The sequence below is a fragment of the Salmo trutta genome, unplaced genomic scaffold, assembly GCF_901001165.1.
Source record: "Salmo trutta unplaced genomic scaffold, fSalTru1.1, whole genome shotgun sequence".
In the NCBI taxonomy this organism is placed as follows: Eukaryota; Metazoa; Chordata; class Actinopteri; order Salmoniformes; family Salmonidae; genus Salmo; species Salmo trutta.
The window spans coordinates 893,956-920,506 of NW_021823104.1; the positions used below are offsets into that span (position 1 = coordinate 893,956).

The following is a 26,551-nucleotide window of genomic DNA, read 5'->3' on the forward strand; positions in this document are numbered from 1 at the left end:
CCAAGGCCCTTCTCCCCTGATTGTTCAGTTTGGCCGGGCGGCCAGCTCTAGGAAGAGTCTTGGTGGTTACAAACTTCTTCCATTTAAGAATGATGGAGACCACTGTGTTCTTGGGGACCTTCAATGCTGGATACATTTTTTGGTACCCTTCCCCAGATCTGTGTGCCTCGACACAATCCTGTCTCGGGGCTCTACGGACAGTTCCTTTGACCTCATGGCTTGGTTTTTGCTCTGACATGCACTGCTTTGGCAGCAGCTAATGGGGATCCATAATAAATACAAACTGTGGGACCTTTATATAAACAGGTGTGAGCCTTTCCAAATCGTGTCCAATCAATTGAATTTACCACAGGTGGACTCCAATCAAGTTGTAGAAACATCTCAATGATGATCAATGGAAACAGGAAGCACCTGAGCTCAGTTTACAGTCTCTCATAGCAAAGGGTCTAAATACTTAAGTACATTTTTAATACATTTGTAAAATGTTCTAAAAACCTATTTTCGCTTTGTCATTGTGTGTTATTGTGTGTAGATTGAGGGATTTTTTTTCTTTAATCTATTTTAGAATAAGGCTGTAAAGTAATTGTGTTGAGGGAAAAAGTCAAGGGGTCTGAATACTTAACGAGTAACACTATATCTGGCGTGTGTCTGCAAGGTAGATTACTGTGTAGTGTGTGATTGGACGTGACACAACAGAAGGGGGACCTTTATGGACGTGACACACCTCAATCACCACCTTCCGGAGACACCTGAAACCCCACCTCTTTAAGGAATACCTGGGATAGGATAAAGTAATCCTCCTATCCCCCCTCCCTAAAAGATTTAGATGCACTATTGTAAAGTGGTTGTTCCACTGGATATCATAAGGTGAACGCACCAATCTGTAAATCGCTCTGGATAAGAGCGTCTGCTAAATGACTTAAATGTAATGTAAATGACACAACAGATGTAACACAACAGAGACCAGTCATCCAAAATGTTCAGCTTTATTTCACTGAGGTGATGTGACAGCAGTCAGACATTCAGAGAGAGAACAACGGACAGCTGGAAGGACCTCTGGATTAACATTACCGCGTGTCATCTGCATGAAAATGAGCGAATTGACATTAAAACGGGCAGTAATTCCCTCCAAACTGCGTTTCGACAAGAGCGCACAACGTTTCTACCGAGACGGAGACGGACTGCGACGCGCGTTTACAGCAGTGGACGCATCAATTCAGGCTACAAGCCGAATGGTTACGAATGACAATCACTGAATATCATTACACTTTTAGTTTTTAGTTTAGTTTAGTTTTGTGTGACAGATCTCTTTCCATTTCATGAAATGGCAGGTGGACAAACATGGCTGTCCGACAGGAGCGCCTTTAGGGAAGGGATTGTTAGACAATCAGCTGAAAACAGGACTGGTTCTGTTTTATGCCACATTAAAGGGAATAATAATAATAATTTTAAAAAGTTATTTGACTAATCTTTTAATATGTCTATTAAACCCAGAGGACATTCTATATTAATAGGGGTTGTGTCATAGTTTTGATGTCTTCACTATTATTCTACAATGTAAAAAAAATAATAATAAATAAAAATCCTGGAATGAGTAGGTGTGTCCAACATTTTGACTGGTCCTGTATATCGTCCATCCTTGAGTTGCCCGTCCCTGATCTGCATCCTGAAACCTCCCCTTTATCTGAACATTAAGGAAACCTCCCCTTTATCTGAACATAAAGGAAACCTCCCCTTTATCTGAACATAAAGGAAACCTCCCCTTTATCTGAACATAAAGGAAACCTCCCCTTTATCTGAACATAAAGGAAACCTCCCCTTTATCTGAACATAAAGGAAACCTCCCCTTTATCTGAACATAAAGGAAACCTCCCCTTTATCTGAACATAAAGACCTACAGTATAACAGAACTGAGTTTTATCTGTCATTCTATTCATCCTTTCAGTATGTTTTAGGGGTAATCAACTTTTTTATTTCTCCATCTCAATTCAGATCAAATGAATTTTACAAATCAAAACGGCTCTTTAAATCAAAATTCATAATTACACAGAATTCAACAGAACATTTTACCACACAATATTACAGTTGTCACTTTTAAACTTATTTTAAAGGCCCAGGGCAGTCAAAATCTTTCCTGTGATCGATATATTTCCACGCTATGAGGTTGAAATAATACTGTGAAATTGATAATGCCATTTTAGTGTAAGAGTTATTTGAAAAGACTGCCTGAAATTTCAAGCCTGTTTTGGTGGGATGGAGTTTTGGCCTGCCTGGTGACATCACCAGGCAGTTAATTAGTTAATAGACCAATAAGAGAGTTCGAAATCTCTCTGCCAATAACAGCTAGTTTCCCCCTCACCAATCAGACCGCTCTGACAGTCCGAGCTAAATTCTTGCTTGAGATATCACTCTTTGCTAAGAAGCCATTTTTTGTTGTTGTTGTTGTTGTTGTTTTTCAATTAAAATGGTCATAAAAAGAAATCACAGAAATGTACTAATTTGTTAGTCAGAAATGATTTGATATTAAGGTAAAAAGAGCTGCATTGGCCCTTTAAAAGCTCTATTTCCTCGGCTGCTAGAGGGCGCTGTTACACCGCTAAAAGGAGCAGATGGCACCACAGACGAGGCTTTCTGGAGGTCAGTTTTATATTCAGCATTTATATTCAGCTGTTTGACCTTTTTATATCAACAAACACCAAAACCTCTTGGATTGTAAATATAATATGTAATATGACTGTCAATACAGACAGTGACATGTAAATGTCTAGACTTCACCTAGAGACGCTGTACAAGATGGCGAGACAGACTGGTTCTAGAACACCTCTGTTCCAGAACACCTCTGTTCCAGAACATCTCTGTTCTAGAACACCTATGTTCCAGAACACCTATGTTCCAGAACACCTCTGTTCCAGAACACCTATGTTCCAGAACACCTCTGTTCCAGAACACCTCTGTTCCAGAACACCTCTGTTCCAGAACACCTCTGTTCTAGAACACCTCTGTTCCAGAACACCTCTGTTCCAGAACACCTATGTTCCAGAACACCACCAACAGAAGAATGCTTTACTTGTCTTTCTTTTTCTTCAGACCTGAAACAACAAATACCACACACACCAGACACACACACACAAACACTGGGCAGTGAGGTTCGCTAGTGAGTGTGTGTGTGGGTGTGTTGTCACCATGGTAACAACGAGCAGGGTTTGTATTCCACAGAGCAGATTTAGAGAGACCCAGGGTATATACAGTAATAAACAGACATCATGGTATGTCTAGTAACAACGAGCAGGGTTTGTATTCCACAGAGCAGATTTAGAGAGACCCAGGGTATATACAGTAATAAACAGACATCATGGTATGTCTAGTAACAACGAGCAGGGTTTGTATTCCACAGAGCAGATTTAGAGAGACCCAGGGTATATACAGTAATAAACAGACATCATGGTATGTCTAGTAACAACGAGCAGGGTTTGTATTCCACAGAGCAGATTTAGAGAGACCCAGGGTATATACAGTAATAAACAGACATCATGGTATGTCTAGTAACAACGAGCAGGGTTTGTATTCCACAGAGCAGATTTAGAGAGACCCAGGGTATATACAGTAATAAACAGACATCATGGTATGTCTAGTAACAACGAGCAGGGTTTGTATTCCACAGAGCAGATTTAGAGAGACCCAGGGTATATACAGTAATAAACAGACATCATGGTATGTCTAGTTTATCTCTGGGTAGCTGACTGACTGATGCTCTGTGAAGGAAGACAACTAGCAGGGCAGTTTGGCAGCTTCCAGAATGGAGAAGAAACAGCTTCTAGAAAAGAAACATAAAAAGATTCTAGAACGTAAACAAACAGCTTCTAGAAAGTAAACAAACAGCTTCTAGAAAGTAAACAAACAGCTTCTAGAAAGTAAACAAACAGCTTCTAGAAAGTAAACAAACAGGTTCTAGAAAATAAACAAACAGCTTCTAGAAAGTAAACAAACACCTTCTAGAAAGTAAACATAAAAATATTCTAGAACGTAAACAAACAGCTTCTAGAAAGTAAACATAAAAAGATTCTAGAACGTAAACAAACAGCTTCTAGAACGTAAACAAACAGCTTCTAGAACGTAAACAAACAGCTTCTAGAATGTAAACAAACAGCTTCTAGAAAAGAAACAAACAGCTTCTAGAACGTAAACAAACAGCTTCTAAAACGTAAACAAACAGCTTCTAGAAAGTAAACAAACAGCTTCTAGAAAGTAAACATAAAAATATTCTAGAACGTAAACAAACAGCTTCTAGAACGTAAACAAACAGCTTCTAGAACGTAAACAAACAGCTTCTAGAATGTAAACAAACAGCTTCTAGAAAAGAAACAAACAGCTTCTAGAACGTAAACAAACAGCTTCTAAAACGTAAACAAACAGCTTCTAGAAAGTAAACAAACTGCTTCTAGAAAGTAAACATAAGATTCTAGAACGTAAACAAACAGCTTCTAGAAAGTAAACATAAAAAGATTCTAGAACGTAAACAAACAGCTTCTAGAACGTAAACAAACAGCTTCTAGAAAGTAAACAAAGAGCTTTTAGACCGTAAACAAACAGATTCTAGAACGTAAACAAACAGATTCTAGAACGTAAACAAACAGATTCTAGAAAGTAAACAAACAGCTTCTACAAAGTAAACAGCTTTTAGAACGAAAACAAACAGCTTCTAAATGTCAACAAACCACTACTAGAACGTAAACAAACAGCTTCTAGAACATAAATAAATAATTTCTAAATGTAAACAAACCACTTCTAGAACGTAAACAAACCACTTCTAAATGTAAACAAACAGCTTCTAGAATGTAAACATAAACAAGCCATAATCTTCTGTGATGTTTGTACACATTAGTTAGGGCACAATCTGAAACCACTAGTACCCTACAAAGTGCACCGGTGGTAAGGCTCAGCTGGCCAGCAGTAGTGCACTACATAGGGAATAGTGTGTGACTGGTCTGCAGAGTGGCTACTGGACGGAGGTATTGCACTTGGTCACGTTTAACATCGGACACACGGGAGAGTTTGGCACTTAGTCCGTCTCACAGAACATGCAGATATGAACACCTAAACCCAAGGACTGAACATCTCCTTCAAAACAGGACTGAACATCTCCTTCAAAACATTACCAGGGAGGGACTAGTAGGACAGGGTGGAGGGGACAAGGAGGAGGGGACAGGGAGGGACTAGTAGGACAGGGAGGGACTAGTATGAACACCTAAACCCAAGGACTGAACGTCTCCTTCAAAACATTACCAGGGAGGGACTAGTAGGACAGGGAGGAGGGGACAGGGAGGAGGGGACAGGGAGGGACTAGTAGGACAGGTAGGAGGGGACAGGGAGGAGGGGACAGGGAGGGACTAGTAGGACAGGTAGGAGGGGACAGGGAGGAGGGGACAGGGAGGAGGGGACAGGGAGGGACTAGTAGGACAGGGAGGAGGGGACAGGGAGGGACTAGTATATGGGGACCTGGTATGTGGGGGCTGGTGCTTCCAGCCCCTCTGTGAACGGGGGGCTCTGGTAGTTGTCGCTGGGCTCGGTGGCGGAGGGGTATGGCGTTACCGGGGCGACTCCGTCCAGATGGTCGGTGGTGAAGAGGGTCATGTCTGTTCCCAGGAGATATTTCTGGACGGCACGCACCGTCAGACCAGCCTGGAGGGAGAAGGAGGAGGAGGAGAAGAAGGAGGAGGGAAGAAGAATGAGGAGGAGGAGGAGGAGGAGGAAGTGGAGGAGGAAGTGGAGGAGGAGGAAGTGGAGGAGAAGGAGTTGAAGAAGAACGAGAAGTACAATGCCACAGTGCAGCTATAGGGGGTGTGTATGTATCCAGGTGAGTGTGTGTATGTATCCAGGTGAGTGTGTGTATGTATCCAGGTGAGTGTGTGTATGTATCCAGGTGAGGGTGTGTATGTATCCAGGGTGAGGGTGTGTATGTATCCAGGTGAGTGTGTGTATGTATCCAGGTGAGTGTGTGTATGTATCCAGGTGAGGGTGTGTATGTATCCAGGTGAGTGTGTGTATGTATCCAGGTGAGGGTGTGTATGTATCCAGGTGAGGGTGTGTATGTATCCCAGGTGAGTGTGTGTATGTATCCAGGTGAGTGTGTGTATGTATCCAGGTGAGTGTGTGTATGTATCCAGGTGAGTGTGTGTATGTATCCAGGTGAGTGTGTGTATGTATCCAGGTGAGTGTGTGTATGTATCCAGGTGAGTGTGTGTATGTATCCAGGTGAGGGTGTGTATGTATCAGGTGAGGGTGTGTATGTATCCAGGTGAGTGTGTGTATGTATCCAGGTGAAGGTGTGTATGTATCCAGGTGAGTGTGTGTATGTATCCAGGTGAGTGTGTGTATGTATCCAGGTGAGTGGTGTGTATGTATCCAGGTGAGGGGTGTGTATGTATCCAGGTGAGGGTGTGTATGTATCCAGGTGAGGGTGTGTATGTATCCAGGTGAGGGTGTGTATGTATCCAGGTGAGGGTGTGTATGTATCCAGGTGAGTGTGTGTATGTATCCAGGTGAGTGTGTGTATGTATCCAGGTGAGTGTGTGTATGTATCCAGGTGAGGGTGTGTATGTATCCAGGTGAGGGTGTGTATGTATCCAGGTGAGTGTGTGTATGTATCCAGGTGAGTGTGTGTATGTATCCAGGTGAGTGTGTGTATGTATCCAGGTGAGTGTGTGTATGTATCCAGGTGAGTGTGTGTATGTATCCAGGTGAGTGTGTGTATGTATCCAGGTGAGGGTGTGTATGTATCCAGGTGAGGGTGTGTATGTATCCAGGTGAGTGTGTGTATGTATCCAGGTGAGGGTGTGTATGTATCCAGGTGAGTGTGTGTATGTATCCAGGTGAGTGTGTGTATGTATCCAGGTGAGTGTGTGTATGTATCCAGGTGAGGGTGTGTATGTATCCAGGTGAGTGTGTGTATGTATCCAGGTGGTGTGTATGTAATCCAGGGTGAGTGTGTGTATGTATCCAGGTGAGTGTGTGTATGTATCCAGGTGAGTGTGTGTATGTATCCAGGTGAGTGTGTGTATGTATCCAGGTGAGTGTGTGTATGTATCCAGGTGAGTGTGTGTATGTATCCAGGTGAGTGTGTGTATGTATCCAGGTGAGTGTGTGTATGTATCCAGGTGAGTGTGTGTATGTATCCAGGTGAGTGTGTGTATGTATCCAGGTGAGGGTGTGTATGTATCCAGGTGAGTGTGTGTATGTATCCAGGTGAGGGTGTGTATGTATCCAGGTGAGGGTGTGTATGTATCCAGGTGAGTGTGTGTATGTATCCAGGTGAGTGTGTGTATGTATCCAGGTGAGTGTGTGTATGTATCCAGGTGAGTGTGTGTATGTATCCAGGTGAGTGTGTGTATGTATCCAGGTGAGTGTGTGTATGTATCCAGGTGAGGGTGTGTATGTATCCAGGTGAGTGTGTGTATGTATCCAGGTGAGGGTGTGTATGTATCCAGGTGAGTGTGTGTATGTATCCAGGTGAGTGTGTGTATGTACCCAGGTGAGTGTGTGTATCCAGGTGAGGGTGTGTATGTATCCAGATGAGGGTGTGTATGTATCCAGGTGAGTGTGTGTATGTATCCAGGTGAGGGTGTGTATGTATCCAGGTGAGGGTGTGTATGTATCCAGGTGAGTGTGTGTATGTATCCAGGTGAGGGTGTGTATGTATCCAGGTGAGGGTGTGTATGTATCCAGGTGAGTGTGTGTATGTATCAAGGTGAGTGTGTGTATGTACCCAGGTGAGGGTGTGTATGTATCCAGGTGAGTGTGTGTATGTATCCAGGTGAGTGTGTGTATGTATCCAGGTGAGTGTGTGTATGTATCCAGGTGAGTGTGTGTATGTATCCAGGTGAGTGTGTGTGTGTGTATGTATCCAGGTGAGTGTGTGTGTATGTATCCAGGTGAGTGTGTGTATGTATCCAGGTGAGTGTGTGTATATATCCAGGTGAGGGTGTGTATGTATCCAGGTGAGTGTGTGTATGTACCCAGGTGAGGGTGTGTATGTATCCAGGTGAGTGTGTGTATGTATCCAGGTGAGGGTGTGTATGTATCCAGGTGAGTGTGTGTATGTATCCAGGTGAGAGTGTGTATGTATCCAGGTGAGAGTGTGTATGTATCCAGGTGAGTGTGTGTATGTATCCAGGTGAGTGTGTGTATCAAGGTGAGTGTGTCTATGTATCCAGGTGAGTTTGTGTATGTACACAGGTGAGGGTGTGTATGTATCCAGGTGAGTGTGTGTATGTATCCAGGTGAGGGTGTGTATGTATCCAGGTGAGTGTGTGTATGTATCCAGGTGAGTGTGTGTATGTATCCAGGTGAGTGTGTGTGTATGTATCCAGGTGAGTGTGTGTGTGTATCCAGGTGAATGTGTGTATGTATCCAGGTGAGTGTGTGTATGTATCCAGGTGAGTGTGTGTATGTATCCAGGTGAGTGTGTGTATGTATCCAGGTGAGTGTGTGTATGTATCCAGGTGAGTGTGTGTATGTATCCAGGTGAGTGTGTGTATCCAGGTGAGGGTGTGCATGTATCCAGATGAGTGTGTGTATGTATCCAGGTGAGTGTGTGTATGTATCCAGGTGAGTGTGTGTATGTATCCAGGTGAGTGTGTGTATCCAGGTGAGTGTGTGTATGTATCCAGGTGAGTGTGTGTATGTATCCAGGTGAGTATGTGTATGTATCCAGGTGAGTGTGTGTATGTACCCAGGTGAGTGTGTGTATGTATCCAGGTGAGTGTGTGTATGTATCCAGGTGAGTGTGTGTATGTATCCAGGTGAGTGTGTGTATGTATCCAGGTGAGGGTGTGTATGTATCCAGGTGAGTGTGTGTGTATGTATCCAGGTGAGTGTGTGTATGTATCCAGGTGAGTGTGTGTATGTACCCAGGTGAGTGTGTGTAAGTACCCAGGTGAGTGTGTGTGTATCCAGGTGAGTGTGTGTATGTATCCAGGTGAGTGTGTGTATGTATCCAGGTGAGTGTGTGTATGTATCCAGGTGAGTGTGTGTATGTATCCAGGTGAGTGTGTGTATGTATCCAGGTGAGTGTGTATGTATCCAGGTGAGTGTGTGTGTGTGTATCCAGGTGAGTGTATGTATCCAGGTGAGTGTATGTATCCAGGTGAGTGTATGTACCCAGGTGAGGATGGAGAAGAACGAGAAGGCGATAGAGGCCCTGGCTGCGTCGGCCCCCTGGTTGAGTGGCAGGTCCTCGGGGGCGGTCCTAGACCACTGATTGGCCAGGAAACAGAAACTCACAAACCACAGGAACGTCCAGAAACCTGAAAACCACCAATCACAACACACAGTCAGAGGACAGCCAACCAATCACAACACACAGTCAGAGGACAGCCAACCAATCACAGCACACAGTCAGAGGACAGCCAACCAATCACAGCACACAGTCAGAGGACAGCCAACCAATCACAACACACAGTCAAGAGGACAGCCAACCAATCACAGCACACAGTCAGAGGACAGCCAACCAATCACAGCACACAGTCAGAGGACAGCCAACCAATCACAGCACACAGTCAGAGGACAGCCAACCAATCACAACACACAGTCAGAGGACAGCCAACCAATCACAACACACAGTCAGAGGACAGCCAACCAATCACAACACACAGAGGACAGCCAACCAATCATAGCATACACATTGAAATAGTGTGTGTGTGTGTGTGTGTTTACTACCTGGTCTCTCTCCTTCTCCAGCTGTGTGTGTATGTGTGTGTGTGTGTGTGTGTGTGTGTGTGTGTGTGTGTGTGTGTGTGTGTGTGTGTGTGTGTGTGTGTGTGTGTTCAGCCTACCTGAAGCCCCAACCTCCAGCATCACAGCCTTCTTCCTGTCCTTTATAGAGCTGATCTGTTGGAACTTGACGTCCAGCAGGAAGAAGAAAGAGCAGAGCAACAAGCCGACCAGACCGCAGAACACTCCATAGTTACACGCATCAGCGTTCTTATTGAACACGCAGTGAAGACGCTCACTGCCCAGGTTCACATAGCCCTCGTTCACTATAGAGGCAAACACCACCAGGGAGAATACCTGGAGAGGAGAGGAGAGGAGAGGAGAGGAGAGGAGAGGAGAGGGGAGAGGGGGAGGAGGAAGGAGGAGAGGAGAGAAGAGGAGAGGGGAGGAGGAGAGAGGAGGGAGGAGAGATGTTCACTACCCAGGTTCACATAGCCCTCGTTCACTATAGAGGCAAACACCACCAGGGAGAATACCTGGAGAGGAGAGGAGAGGAGAGGAGAGGAGAGGAGAGGAGAGGAGAGGGGAGGAGAGGAAAGGAGAGGAGAGGAAAGGAGAAGAGAGGAGAGGGGAGGAGGAGGGAGGAGAAGAGGGGAGGAGAGGGGGGAGGAGGAGGGAGGAGAAGAGAAGAGGAGAGAGGAGGAGAGGAGGAGGAGAAGGAGAGGGGGAGGAGGAAGGAGAGGAGAGAGGGGAGGAGAGAGGAGGAGAGGAGAGTGGGGGGAGGAGAGGAGGGGGAGGAGGGGAGAAGAGAGGAGGAGAGGGGGGAGGAGAGGAGGACGAAGGAGGAGAGAGGGGGAAGGAGGAGAGGAGAGAGGGGGGGAGGAGGAAAGAGGAGAGGAGAGAGGGGGAAGGAGGAGAGGAGAGAGGGGGAAGGAGGAGAGGAGAGAGGGGGGAGAGGAGGGAGGAGAGGAGAGGAGGAGGAGGAGAGGGGACAGAAATACACCTGAGTGAACCAAAAGTACTTATTTCATGTATTAATTAAATAAAATACGTATAACATGTATTTGTAAACTCAGGTTCCCCTTTCATCTAATATCAGGTTTTGGTTGAATATCTGATAACATTCAGTTTCAAAAAACATACACAAATAGAGAAAATCAGAAAAGGGTCAAAATCATTTTCCAAGTCACAGTAGATCACACACATATATCATCTCGTCCCTCTGTAGTAGAACTATCCGGTCACTATAACGAGAGAGACAGAGAGAGAGAGACAGAGAGAGAGAGAGAGACAGAGACAGAGAGAGACACAGAGACAGAGAGAGACAGAGAGAGAGAGAGAGAGAGAGAGAGAGAGAGAGAGAGAGAGAGAGATAAAGCATATGAATGACATGCATTCATTTTACACACACACACACACACACACACACACACACACACACACACACACACACACAGAGAAAAAGACACAGAGAGAGAGAGAGAGAGAGAGAGAGAGCTCCCCCCTCGCAAGGAGGGGCGGTGGAATGTTCCATATCACAAACACACAGCCTTTAATAATATTATGATGAAGGCCTGCTTAATAAGGCCCACAGATAGACAGAATAAAGATTTCTCTAAACGCAACAGTCTAGTTATTATCTGTAGCCCAGCTACCTAATTACATACATTTTATTAAGGCCACGTTCTTTTGTTACATTCTTTCAAATCTGTTTTTAGAAAACGACCAGAGGTGTAAAACATGGCCCGTATCTTGAACAGGATGGACCGTTATTCGACAGCCTCCTCTCTCCCCCTTGGACCCCGTCCATCTATAAACCTACTGCCGTTTTCTAGCCTCTTTTATCTGCGGCGCTCTACGGAGCGATCAACTCGCCACCGAGCGGCAGGACGAGGGAGGACGCCCGACGGGGAATCCCCTCCCGGTTCTTCTGTCGGTCTCTTACCCAGGACAGGATCCTGAGGATGGTGGTCGGCTGCTTGATGAAGGAAACCGGATTGAAGGCAGCACCCGCCAAGCCCGCTCCGAACGATCCCACTCCGTCCATCTTCTCTCTCTCTCTCTCCGTCTCTCTCTCTCCGTCTCTCTCTCTCCGTCTCTCTCTCTCTCCGTCTCTCTCTCTCTCTGTCTCTCTCTCTCTCTGTCTCTCTCTCTCTCTCTCTCTCTCTCTCTCTCTCTCTCTCTCTCTCTCTCTCTCTCTGTCTCTGTTCTCTGTCTCTCTCTCTCTCTCTCCCTCTCTGTCTGTTCTCTGGCTGCGCTACCTTGCGTCAGGCTCCAGGCGCGGTTTGGTATGACCGTCTTGTAGTGGAGGGAACGGTCCTGCGCGCGCACGATGTGCACGCTGGCTACTGGGCGGGGGGCGTGCTCGAAGAACGAGGAAACTGTGGCATCAAAACAGCAGGAGCAGCTACTGATGAGGAGCTATAGGAGGAATATAGGATATAGATCACACTACTATATTAATCACACTACTATATAGATCACACTACTATATAGATCACACACTACTATATAGATCACACTACTATATAGATCACACTACTATATAGATCACACTACTATATAGATCACACACTACTATATAGATCACACACTACTATATAGATCACACTACTATATAGATAACACTACTATATAGATCACATTACTATATAGATCACACTACTATATAGATCACACACTACTATATAGATCACACACTACATAGATCACACACTACTATATAGATCACACACTACTATATAGATCACACTACTATATAGATCACACTACTATATAGATCACACTACTATATAGATCACACTACTATATAGATCACACACTACTATATAGATCACACTACTATATAGATCACACACTACTATATAGATCACACTACTATATAGATCACACTACTATATAGATCACACACTACTATATAGATCACACTACTATATAGATCACACACTACTATATAGATCACACACTACTATATAGATCACACTACTATATAGATCACACTACTATATAGATCACACTACTATATAGATCACACTACTATATAGATCACACACTACTATATAGATCACACTACTATATAGATCACACTACTATATAGATCACACTACTATATAGATCACACTACTATATAGATCACACACTACATAGATCACACTACTATATAGATCACACTACTATATAGATCACACACTATATAGATCACACACTACTATATAGATCACACTACTATATAGATCACACTACTATATAGATCACACTACTATATAGATCACACTACTATATAGATCACACTACTGTATAGATCACACTACTATATTGATCACACACTACTATATAGATCACACACTACTATATAGATCACACTACTTTATAGATCACACACTACTATAGATCACACTACTATATAGATCACACTACTATATAGATCACACACTACTATATAGATCACACACTACTATATAGATCACACTACTATATAGATCACACTACTATATAGATCACACACTACTATATAGATCACACACTACTATATAGATCACACACTACTATATAGATCACACTACTATATAGATCACCTACGACTATATAGATATCACCACTACTATATAGATCACACCTACTATAAGATCACAACTACTATATAGATCACACTACTATATAGATTCAACCACTACTATAGATCACACTACTATATAGATCACACTACTATATAGATCACACACTACTATATAGATCACACTACTATATAGATCACACTACTATATAGATCACACACTATATAGATCACACTACTATATAGATCACACTACTATATAGATCACACACTACTATATAGATCACACTACTATATAGATCACACTACTATATAGATCACACTACTATATAGATCACACTACTATATAGATCACACTACTAGATAGATCACACTGCTATATAGATCACACTAATATATAGATCAAACTACTATATAGATCACACACTACTATATAGATCACACTACTATATAGATCACACTACTATAGATCACACACTACTATATAGATCACACACTACTATATAGATCACACACTACTATATAGATCACACTATATAGATCACACACTATATAGATCACACTACTATATAGATCACACACTACTATATAGATCACACACTACTATATAGATCACACACTACTATATAGATCACACTACTATATAGATCACACTACTATATAGATCACACTACTATATAGATCACACTACTATATAGATCACACTACTATATAGATCACACACTACTATATAGATCACAATACTCTATAGATCACACTACTATATAGATCACACTACTATATAGATCACACTACTATATAGATCACACACTACTATATAGATCACACTACTATATAGATCACACACTACTATATAGATCACACTACTATATAGATCACACCTACTCTAAGATCACACTATATATAGATCACAACTACTATATAGATCACACACTACTATATAGATCACACTACTATATAGATCACACTCTATATAGATCACACCCACTATATAGATCACACACTACTATATAGATCACACTACTATATAGATCACACTACTATATAGATCACACTACTATATAGATCACACTACTATATAGATCACACACTACTATATAGATCACACTCACTACTATATAGATCACACACTACTATATATGATCACACTAACTATATAGATCACACTACTATATAGATCACACACTACTATATAGATCACACACTACTATATAGATCACACTACTATATAGATCACACACTACTATATAGATCACACACTACTATATAGATCACACTACTATATAGATCACACACTACTATATAGATCACACTACTATATAGATCACAACTACCTATATAGATCACACACTACTATATAGATCACACACTACTATATAGATCACACTACTATATAGATCACACAATACTATATAGATCACACACTACTATATAGATCACACTACTATATAGATCACACTACTATATAGATCACACTACTATATAGATCACACACTACTATATAGATCACACACTACTATATAGATCACACCACTAATAGATCAACATACATATAGATCACCACTACTATATAGATCACCACTACTATATAGATCACACTACTATAGATCACACTACTATATAGACACACTACTATAATAGATCACACCTACTATATAGATCACACCACTACTATATAGATCACCACTACTATATAGATCACAACTACTTTATAGATCACACACTACTATATAGATCACACTACTATATAGATCACAACTACTATATAGATCCACACTACTATATAGATACACACTACTATATAGATCACACCACTACATAGACAACACTACTATATAGATCACACTACTATATAGATCACACTACTATATAGATCACACACTACTATATAGATCACACTACTATATAGATCACACTACTATATAGATCACACTACTATATAGATCACACACTACTATATAGATCACACACTACTATAGATCACACTACTATATAAATCACACTACTATATAGATCACACTACTATATAGATCACACACTACTATATAGATCACACTACTATATAGATCACACTACTATATAGATCACACTACTATATAGATCACACACTACTATATAGATCACACTACTATATAGATCACACACTACTATATAGATCACACACTACTATATAGATCACACTACTATAGATCACCACTACTATATAGATCACACTACTATATAGATCACACTACTATATAGATCACACTACTATATAGATCACACTACTATATAGATCACACACTACTATATAGATCACACACTACTATATAGATCACACACTACTATATAGATCACACACTACTATATAGATCACACTATAGATCACACTACTATATAGATCACACACTACTATATAGATCACACACTACTATATAGATCACACTACTATATAGATCACACACTACTATATAGATCACACTACTATATAGATCACACACTACTATATAGATCACACTACTATATAGATCACACTACTATATAGATCACACACTACTATATAGATCACACTACTATATAGATCACACACTACTATATAGATCACACACTACTATATAGATCACACTACTATATAGATCACACACTACTATATAGATCACACACTATATAGATCACACTACTATATAGATCACACACTACTATATAGATCACACACTACTATATAGATCACACTACTATATAGATCACACTACTATATAGATCACACACTACTATATAGATCACACACTATATAGATCACACTACTATATAGATCACACACTACTATATAGATCACACACTACTATATAGATCACACACTACTATATAGATCACACACTACTATATAGATCACACACTATATAGATCACACTACTATATAGATCACACTACTATATAGATCACACTACTATATAGATCACACACTACTATATAGATCACACACTATATATAGATCACACTACTATATAGATCACACACTACTATATAGATCACACTACTATATAGATCACACACTACTATATAGATCACACTACTATATAGATCACACACTACTATATAGATCACACTACTATATAGATCACACACTACTATATAGATCACACTACTATATAGATCACACACTATATAGATCACACACTACTATATAGATCACACACTACTATATAGATCACACACTACTATATAGATCACACTACTATATAGATCACACTACTATATAGATCACACTACTATATAGATCACACTACTATATAGATCACACTACTATATAGTCACACTACTATATAGAATCACACTACTATATAGATCACACACTACTATATAGATCACACTACTATATAGATCACACTACTATATAGATCACACTACTATATAGATCACACTACTATATAGATCACACTACTATATAGATCACACACTACTATATAGATCACACTACTATATAGATCACACTACTATATAGATCACACTACTATATAGATCACACACTACTATATAGATCACACACTACTATATAGATCACACACTACTATATAGATCACACACTACTATATAGATCACACACTACTATATAGATCACACTACTATATAGATCACACTACTATATAGATCACACACTACTATATAGATCACACACTACTATATAGATCACACACTACTATATAGATCACACTACTATATAGATCACACACTACTATATAGATCACACACTCACACACTACTATATAGATCACACTACTATATAGAACACACACTACTATATAGATCACACTACTATATAGATCACACTACTATATAGATCACACTACTATATAGATCACACTAATATATAGATCACACACTACTATATAGATCACACTACTATATAGATCACACTACTATATAGATCACACTACTATATAGATCACACTACTATATAGATCACACAACTATATAGATCACACACTACTATATAGATCACACTACTATATAGATCACACACTACTATATAGATCACACTACTATATAGATCACACTACTATATAGATCACACACTACTATATAGATCACACACTACTATATAGATCACACTACTATATAGATCACACTACTATATAGATCACACTACTATATAGATCACACTACTATATAGATCACACTACTATATAGATCACACACTACTATATAGATCACACTACTATATATTGATCACACACTACTATATAGATCACACACTACTATATAGATCACACTACTATATAGATCACACTACTATATAGATCACACTACTATATAGATCACACACTACTATATAGATCACACTACTATATAGATCACACTACTATATAGATCACACACTACTATATAGATCACACACTACTATATAGATCACACTACTATATAGATCACACACTACTATATAGATCACACTACTATATAGATCACACACTACTATATAGATCACACTACTATATAGATCACACACTACTATATAGATCACACACTACTATATAGATCACACACTACTATATAGATCACACACTACTATATAGATCACACTACTATATAGATCACACACTACTATATAGATCACACTACTATATAGATCACACACTACTATATAGATCACACACTACTATATAGATCACACACTACTATATAGATCACACACTACTATATAGATCACACTACTATATAGATCACACACTACTATATAGATCACACTACTATATAGATCACACACTACTATATAGATCACACACTACTATATAGATCACACTACTATATAGATCACACACTACTATATAGATCACACTACTATATAGATCACACACTACTATATAGATCACACTACTATATAGATCACACACTACTATATAGATCACACACTACTATATAGATCACACACTACTCTATAGATCACACTACTATATAGATCACACTACTATATAGATCACACTACTATATAGATCACACTACTATATAGATCTACTATATAGATCACACACTACTATATAGATCACACTACTATATAGATCACACTACTATATAGATCACACACTACTATATAGACCACACTACTATATAGATCACACTACTATATAGATCACACACTACTATATAGATCACACACTACTATATAGATCACACACTACAATATAGATCACACACTACTATATAGATCACACTACTATATAGATCACACACTACTATATAGATCACACTACTATATAGATCACACTACTATATAGATCACACACTACTATATAGATCACACACTACTATATAGATCACACTACTATATAGATCACACACTACTATATAGATCACACACTATATAGATCACACTACTATATAGATCACACACTACTATATAGATCACACTACTATATAGATCACACTACTATATAGAACACACACTACTATATAGATCACACTACTATATAGATCACACTACTATATAGATCACACTACTATATAGATCACACTACTATATAGATCACACACTATATAGATCACACACTACTATATAGATCACACTACTATATAGATCACACTACTATATAGATCACACTACTATATAGATCACACTACTATATAGATCACACACTATATAGATCACACTACTATATAGATCACACTACTATATAGATCACCACTACTATTAGATCACACTACTATATAGATCACACTACTATATAGATCACACACTACTATATAGATCACACACTACTATATAGATCACACTACTATATAGATCACACACTACTATATAGATCACACACTACTATATAGATCACACACTACTATATAGATCACACTACTATATAGATCACACTACTATATAGATCACACTACTATATAGATCACACACTACAATATAGATCACACACTACTATATAGATCACACACTACTATATAGATCACACTACTATATAGATCACACTACTATATAGATCACACTACTATATAGATCACACACTACTATATAGATCACACTACTATATAGATCACACTACTATATAGATCACACTACTATATAGATCACACTACTATATAGATCACACACTACTATATAGATCACACACTACTATATAGATCACACACTACTATATAGATCACACTACTATATAGATCACACACTACTATATAGATCACACACTACTATATAGATCACACTACTATATAGATCACACTACTATATAGATCACACTACTATAAAGATCACACACTACTATATAGATCACACACTACTATATTGATCACACTACTATATAGATCACACTACTATATAGATCACACTACTATATAGATCACACTACTATATAGAACACACACTACTATATAGATCACACTACTATATAGATCACACTACTATATAGATCACACTACTATATAGATCACACTAATATATAGATCACACACTACTATATAGATCACACACTATATAGATCACACTACTATATAGATCACACTACTATATAGATCACACTACTATATAGATCACACAACTATATAGATCACACACTACTATATAGATCACACTACTATATAGATCACACACTACTATATAGATCACACACTACTATATAGATCACACTACTATATAGATCACACTACTATATAGATCACACACTACTATATAGATCACACACTATATAGATCACACACTACTATATAGATCACACACTACTATATAGATCACACTACTATATAGATCACACTACTATATAGATCACACACTACTATATAGATCACACTACTATATAGATCACACACTACTATATAGATCACACTACTATATAGATCACACTAATATATAGATCACACAATACTATATAGATCACACGCTATATAGATCACACACTACTATATAGATCACACAATACTATATAGATCACACACTATATAGATCACACACTACTATATAGATCACACTACTATATAGATCACACACTACTATATAGATCACACTACTATATAGATCACACTACTATATAGATCACACACTACTATATAGATCAGACTACTATATAGATCACACACTCCTATATAGATCACACTACTATATAGATCACACACTACTATATAGATCACACTACTATATAGATCACACACTACTATATAGATCACACACTACTATATAGATCACACTACTATATAGATCACACACTCCTATATAGATCACACTACTATATAGATCACACACTACTATATACATCACACACTACTATATAGATCACACTACTATATAGATCACACTACTATATAGATCACACTACTATAGATCACACTACTATATAGATCACACTACTATATAGATCACACTACTATATAGATCACACACTACTATATAGATCACACTACTATATAGATCACACTACTATATAGATCACACTACTATATAGATCACACTACTCTATAGATCACACTACTATATAGATCACACTACTATATAGATCACACTACTATATAGATCACACTACTATATAGATCTACTATATAGATCACACACTACTATATAGATCACACTACTATATAGATCACACACTACTATATAGATCACACTACTATATAGATCACACTACTATATAGATCACACACTACTATATATAGACCACACTACTATATAGACCACACTACTATATAGATCACACTACTATATAGATCACACACTACTATATAGATCACACACTACTATATAGATCACACTACTATATAGATCACACTACTATATAGATCACACTACTATATAGATCACACTACTATAGATCACACTACTATATAGATCACACTACTATATAGATCACACTACTATATAGATCCACATATATATAGATCACACTACTATATAGATCACACACTACTATATAGATCACACTACTATATAGATCACACACTACTATATAGATCACACACTACTATATAGATCACACACTAACATCTACTGTTGAGGAGATATAGGAGGAATATAGGATATAGATCACACACTAACATCTACTATATAGATCATACACTATAGATCGTAAGGTAGTTCAGGTACACCAGGAGCTCTGTAGTAAGGTAAGGTAGTTCAGGTACACCAGGAGCTCTGTAGTAAGGTAGTTCAGGTACACCAGGAGCTCTGTAGTAAGGTAGTTCAGGTACACCAGGAGCTCTGTAGTAAGGTAAGGTAGTTCAGGTACACCAGGAGCTCTGTAGTAAGGTAAGGTAGTTCAGGTACACCAAGAGCTCTGTAGTAAGGTAGTTCAGGTACACCAGGAGCTCTGTAGTAAGGTAAGGTAGTTCAGGTACACCAGGAGCTCTGTAGTAAGGTAAGGTAGTTCAGGTACACCAGGAGCTCTGTAGTAAGGTAGTTCAGGTACACCAGGAGCTCTGTAGTAAGGTAGTTCAGGTACACCAGGAGCTCTGTAGTAAGGTAGTTCAGGTACACCAGGAGCTCTGTAGTAAGGTAGTTCAGGTACACCAGGAGCTCTGTAGTAAGGTAAGGTAGTTCAGGTACACCAGGAGCTCTGTAGTAAGGTAGTTCAGGTACACCAGGAGCTCTGTAGTAAGGTAAGTAGTTCAGGTACACCAGGAGCTCTCTAGTAAGGTAGTTCAGGTACACCAGGAGCTCTGTAGTAAGGTAGTTCAGGTACACCAGGAGCTCTGTAGTAAGGTAAGGTAGTTCAGGTACACCAGGAGCTCTGTAGTAAGGTAGTTCAGGTACACCAGGAGCTCTGTAGTAAGGTAAGGTAGTTCAGGTACACCAGGAGCTCTGTAGTAAGGTAAGGTAGTTCAGGTACACCAGGAGCTCTGTAGTAAGGTAGGTAGTTCAGGTACACCAGGAGCTCTGTAGTAAGGTAGTTCAGGTACACCAGGAGCTCTGTAGTAAGGTAGTTCAGGTACACCAGGAGCTCTGTAGTAAGGTAGTTCAGGTACACCAGGAGCTCTGTAGTAAGGTAGTTCAGGTACACCAGGAGCTCTGTAGTAAGGTAAGGTAGTTCAGGTACACCAGGAGCTCTGTAGTAAGGTAAGGTAGTTCAGGTACACCAGGAGCTCTGTAGTAAGGTAGTTCAGGTACACCAGGAGCTCTGTAGTAAGGTAAGGTAGTTCAGGTACACCAGGAGCTCTGTAGTAAGGTAGTTCAGGTACACCAGGAGCTCTGTAGTAAGGTAGTTCAGGTACACCAGGAGCTCTGTAGTAAGGTAAGGTAGTTCAGGTACACCAGGAGCTCTGTAGTAAAGTAAGGTAGTTCAGGTACACCAGGAGCTCTGTAGTAAGGTAAGGTAGTTCAGGTACACCAGGAGCTCTGTAGTAAGGTAGGTCAGGTACACCAGGAGCTCTGTAGTAAGGTAAGGTAGTTCAGGTACACCAGGAGCTCTGTAGTAAGGTAGTTCAGGTACACCAGGAGCTCTGTAGTAAGGTAGGTCAGGTACACCAGGAGCTCTGTAGTAAGGTAAGGTAGTTCAGGTACACCAGGAGCTCTGTAGTAAGGTAAGGTAGTTCAGGTACACCAGGAGCTCTGTAGTAAGGTAGTTCAGGTACACCAGGAGCTCTGTAGTAAGGTAAGGTAGTTCAGGTACACCAGGAGCTCTGTAGTCAGGTAAGGTAGTTCAGGTACACCAGGAGCTCTGTAGTAAGCTAAGGTAGTTCAGGTACACCAGGAGCTCTGTAGTAAGGTAAGGTAGTTCAGGTACACCAGGAGCTCTGTAGTAAGGTAGTTCAGTATTGTTATTGTTTGTTTAACTAGGCCCAGTAACAGGTAGAACACAGCTACCAGAACAATAACAACAAACGGATCATCAGATAATCAATTATCACAAATAAATATCATCACTGTAAATTCAACGGGATTTTCCCCAAGGAAAATATGTGCTGGTATGTATATATATATATTACCTCAACTAACCAGCCCTGCCCATTGACTCTGTACCAGTACCCCCTGTATACAGCCTCCACATTGACTCTGTACCGGTACCCCCTGTATACAGCCTCCACATTGACTCTGTACCGGTACCCCCTGTATATAGCCTCCACATTGACTCTGTACCGATACCCCCTGTATATAGCCTCCACATTGACTCTGTACCAGTACCCCCTGTAAACAGCCTCCACATTGACTCTGTACCGGTACCCCCTGTATATAGCCTCCACATTGACTCTGTACCCCCCTGTATATAGCCTCCATATTGACTCTGTACCGTAATACCCTGTATATAGCCTCCACATTGACTCTGTACCGTAACACCCTGTATATAGCCTCCACATTGACTCTGTACCGGTACCCCCTGTATATAGCCTCCACATTGACTCTGTACCGTAACACCCTGTATATAGCCTCCACATTGACTCTGTACCGTAACACCCTGTATATAGCCTCCACATTGACTCTGTACCGTAACACACTGTATATAGCCTCCACATTGACTCTGTACCGTAACACCCTGTATATAGCCTCCACATTGACTCTGTACCGTAACACCCTGTATATAGCCTCCACATTGACTCTGTACCGTAACACCCTGTATATAGCCTCCACATTGACTCTGTACCGTAACACCCTGTATATAGCCTCCACATTGACTCTGTACCGTAACACCCTGTATATAGCCTCCACATTGACTCTGTACCGTAATACCCTGTATATAGCCTCCACATTGACTCTGTACCGTAATACCCTGTATATAGCCTTGTTATTTTACTGCTGTTCTTTAATTATTTGTTACTTTTATTTCTTATTTTTTACTTAACATGTCTACTACACCTGTTGTATTCAGCATTTCACTGTGAGGTCTACTACACCTGTTGTATTCAGCATTTCACTGTGAGGTCTACTACACCTGTTGTATTCAGCATTTCACTGTGAGGTCTACTACACCTGTTGTATTCAGCATTTCACTGTGAGGTCTACTACACCTGTTGTATTCAGCATTTCACTGTAAGGTCTACTACACCTGTTGTATTCAGCATTTCACTGTGAGGTCTACTACACCTGTTGTATTCAGCATTTCACTGTGAGGTCTACTACACCTGTTGTATTCAGCATTTCACTGTGAGGTCTACTACACCTGTTGTATTCAGCATTTCACTGTGAGGTCTACTACACCTGTTGTATTCAGCATTTCACTGTAAGGTCTACTACACCTGTTGTATTCAGCATTTCACTGTGAGGTCTACTACACCTGTTGTATTCAGCATTTCACTGTGAGGTCTACTACACCTGTTGTATTCAGCATTTCACTGTGAGGTCTACTACACCTGTTGTATTCAGCATTTCACTGTGAGGTCTACTACACCTGTTGTATTCAGCATTTCACTGTAAGGTCTACTACACCTGTTGTATTCAGCATTTCACTGTGAGGTCTACTACACCTGTTGTATTCAGCATTTCACTGTGAGGTCTACACCTGTTCTATTCAGCATTTCACCGTGAGGTCTACTACACCTGTTGTATTCAGCATTTCACCGTGAGGTCTACTACACCTGTTGTATTCAGCATTTCACTGTGAGGTCTACTACACCTGTTGTATTCAGCATTTCACTGTGAGGTCTACTACACCTGTTGTATTCAGCATTTCACCGTGAGGTCTACTACACCTGTTGTATTCAGCATTTCACCGTGAGGTCTACTACACCTGTTGTATTCAGCATTTCACCGTGAGGTCTACTACACCTGTTGTATTCAGCATTTCACCGTGAGGTCTACTACACCTGTTGTATTCAGCATTTCACCGTGAGGTCTACCTACACCTGTTGTATTCAGCATTTCCCCGTGAGGTCTACTACACCTGTTGTATTCAGCATTTCACCGTGAGGTCTACTACACCTGTTGTATTCAGCATTTCACCGTGAGGTCTACTACACCTGTTGTATTCAGCATTTCACCGTGAGGTCTACTACACCTGTTGTATTCAGCATTTCACCGTGAGGTCTACTACACCTGTTGTATTCAGCATTTCACCGTGAGGTCTACTACACCTGTTGTATTCAGCATTTCACCGTGAGGTCTACTACACCTGTTGTATTCAGCATTTCACCGTGAGGTCTACTACACCTGTTGTATTCAGCATTTCACCGTGAGGTTCTACACCTGTTGTATTCAGCATTTCACTGTGAGGTCTACTACACCTGTTGTATTCAGCATTTCACTGTGAGGTCTACTACACCTGTTGTATTCAGCATTTCACTGTGAGGTCTACTACACCTGTTGTATTCAGCATTTCACTGTGAGGTCTACTACACCTGTTGTATTTGGCCACGTGACAAATAACATTTTATTAGATTAAACCCCTTTGTTATGTTCTAAATCAGTTCAGGAGTAGAAATGTACTGAACAAGTCACACAATAAGTTACATGGACTCACTCTGTCTGCAATAATACTGTATATATAGTGTTTTACATCATTGTTGAATGACTCCCTCATCTCTGTACCCCACACATACAATTATCTGTGAGGTCCCTCCAGTTGAGCAGTGAATTTCAAACACAGAATCAAACCTTTAAGCATAGTGAAGTTATTAATTACACTTTGGATAGTGTATCAATACAGCCAGTCACTAATAAGATACAGGGGTCCTTCCTAACTCAGTTGCCGGAGAGGAAGGAAACCGCTCAGAGTTTTCACCATGAGGCCAATGGCGACTTCAAAACAGTTACAAGAATGTAATGTCTGTGATCATATGAGAAAAATTAGGATGGATCAACAACATTGTAGTTACTCCACAATACTAACCTAAATGACAGAGTGAAAAGAAGGAAGCCTGTACAGAATACAAATATTCCAAAACATGCATCCTGTTTGCAATAAGGCATTAAAGTAATACTTCAAAAAAATGTGGCAAAGAAATTAACTTCATGTCCTGAATACAAAGTGTTCTGTTTGGGGCAAATCCAACACAACATCACAGAGTACCACTCTTCAAGGATGGGGTGGCTGCATCATATTATGGGTATGCTTGTCATTGGCAAGGACTAAGGAGCTTTTTAGGATAAAAAGAAACAGAACAGAGCGAAGCACAGACAAAATCCGAGAGGAAAACCTGGTTCAGTCTGCTTCCCACCAGATACTGGGAGTATTCCAAAGACATGCAAAAAATATAAATGTACACAAATTGTGCAATCCAGGTGTGCAAAGTTCTTAGAGATTTACCCAGAAAGAATCACAGCTGTAATCGCTGCCAAAGGTGATTCTAACATGTATTGACTCAGGGGTGTGAATACTTATGTAAAATTAGATATTTCTGTATTTCATTTTCAATACATTTGATTTAAAAAAATTAAACCTGTTTTCACTTTTGTCATTATGGGGT

The 26,551-nt window shown here is 39.9% G+C and overlaps 1 protein-coding gene and 2 long non-coding RNA genes across 9 annotated transcripts; 1 reads left to right on the plus strand and 2 right to left on the minus strand.

Moving 5' to 3' along the window:
- Positions 1-1,949: 1,949 nt before the first annotated feature.
- Positions 1,950-5,360, minus strand: LOC115188944 (uncharacterized). Its single transcript, XR_003876643.1, has 2 exons — positions 2,934-5,360; positions 1,950-2,837 (listed from the first exon to the last, which is right to left on the minus strand). It is a non-coding gene; the product is annotated as an uncharacterized LOC115188944 (long non-coding RNA).
- A 59-nt stretch (positions 5,361-5,419) lies between these two features.
- LOC115188938 (synaptogyrin-3) lies at positions 5,420-11,820 on the minus strand. The gene is made up of 4 exons (XM_029747771.1): positions 11,654-11,820; positions 9,831-10,065; positions 9,157-9,302; positions 5,420-5,679 (listed from the first exon to the last, which is right to left on the minus strand). Exons 1-4 carry the CDS (start codon positions 11,753-11,755, stop codon positions 5,482-5,484), a joined length of 681 nt encoding a protein of 226 aa, XP_029603631.1. The 5' UTR covers positions 11,756-11,820; the 3' UTR covers positions 5,420-5,481.
- A 9,459-nt stretch (positions 11,821-21,279) lies between these two features.
- On the plus strand, positions 21,280-23,142 carry LOC115188945 (uncharacterized). 7 transcript variants are annotated; one of them, XR_003876645.1, is made up of 5 exons: positions 21,280-21,469; positions 21,612-21,748; positions 21,852-21,993; positions 22,102-22,664; positions 22,698-23,142. It is a non-coding gene; the product is annotated as an uncharacterized LOC115188945 (long non-coding RNA). The 7 variants fall into 7 exon arrangements; XR_003876646.1 differs by having other exon boundaries at positions 22,102-22,536; positions 22,570-23,142; XR_003876647.1 differs by having other exon boundaries at positions 22,102-22,413; positions 22,447-23,142.
- Positions 23,143-26,551: the final 3,409 nt, after the last annotated feature.

Excerpts from the sequence above, each read along its gene's own strand:
- LOC115188938 (XM_029747771.1), bottom strand. The coding sequence starts at position 11,755 with ATGGACGGAGTGGGATCGTTCGGAGCGGGCTTGGCGGGTGCTGCCTTC. Across the intron at positions 10,066-11,653 it reads TCCTCAGGATCCTGTCCTGG|GTATTCTCCCTGGTGGTGTT; the intron begins GTAAGAGACCGA and ends TCTCCTCTCCAG. Across the intron at positions 9,303-9,830 it reads GCTGGAGGTTGGGGCTTCAG|GTTTCTGGACGTTCCTGTGG; the intron begins GTAGGCTGAACA and ends GGTGGTTTTCAG.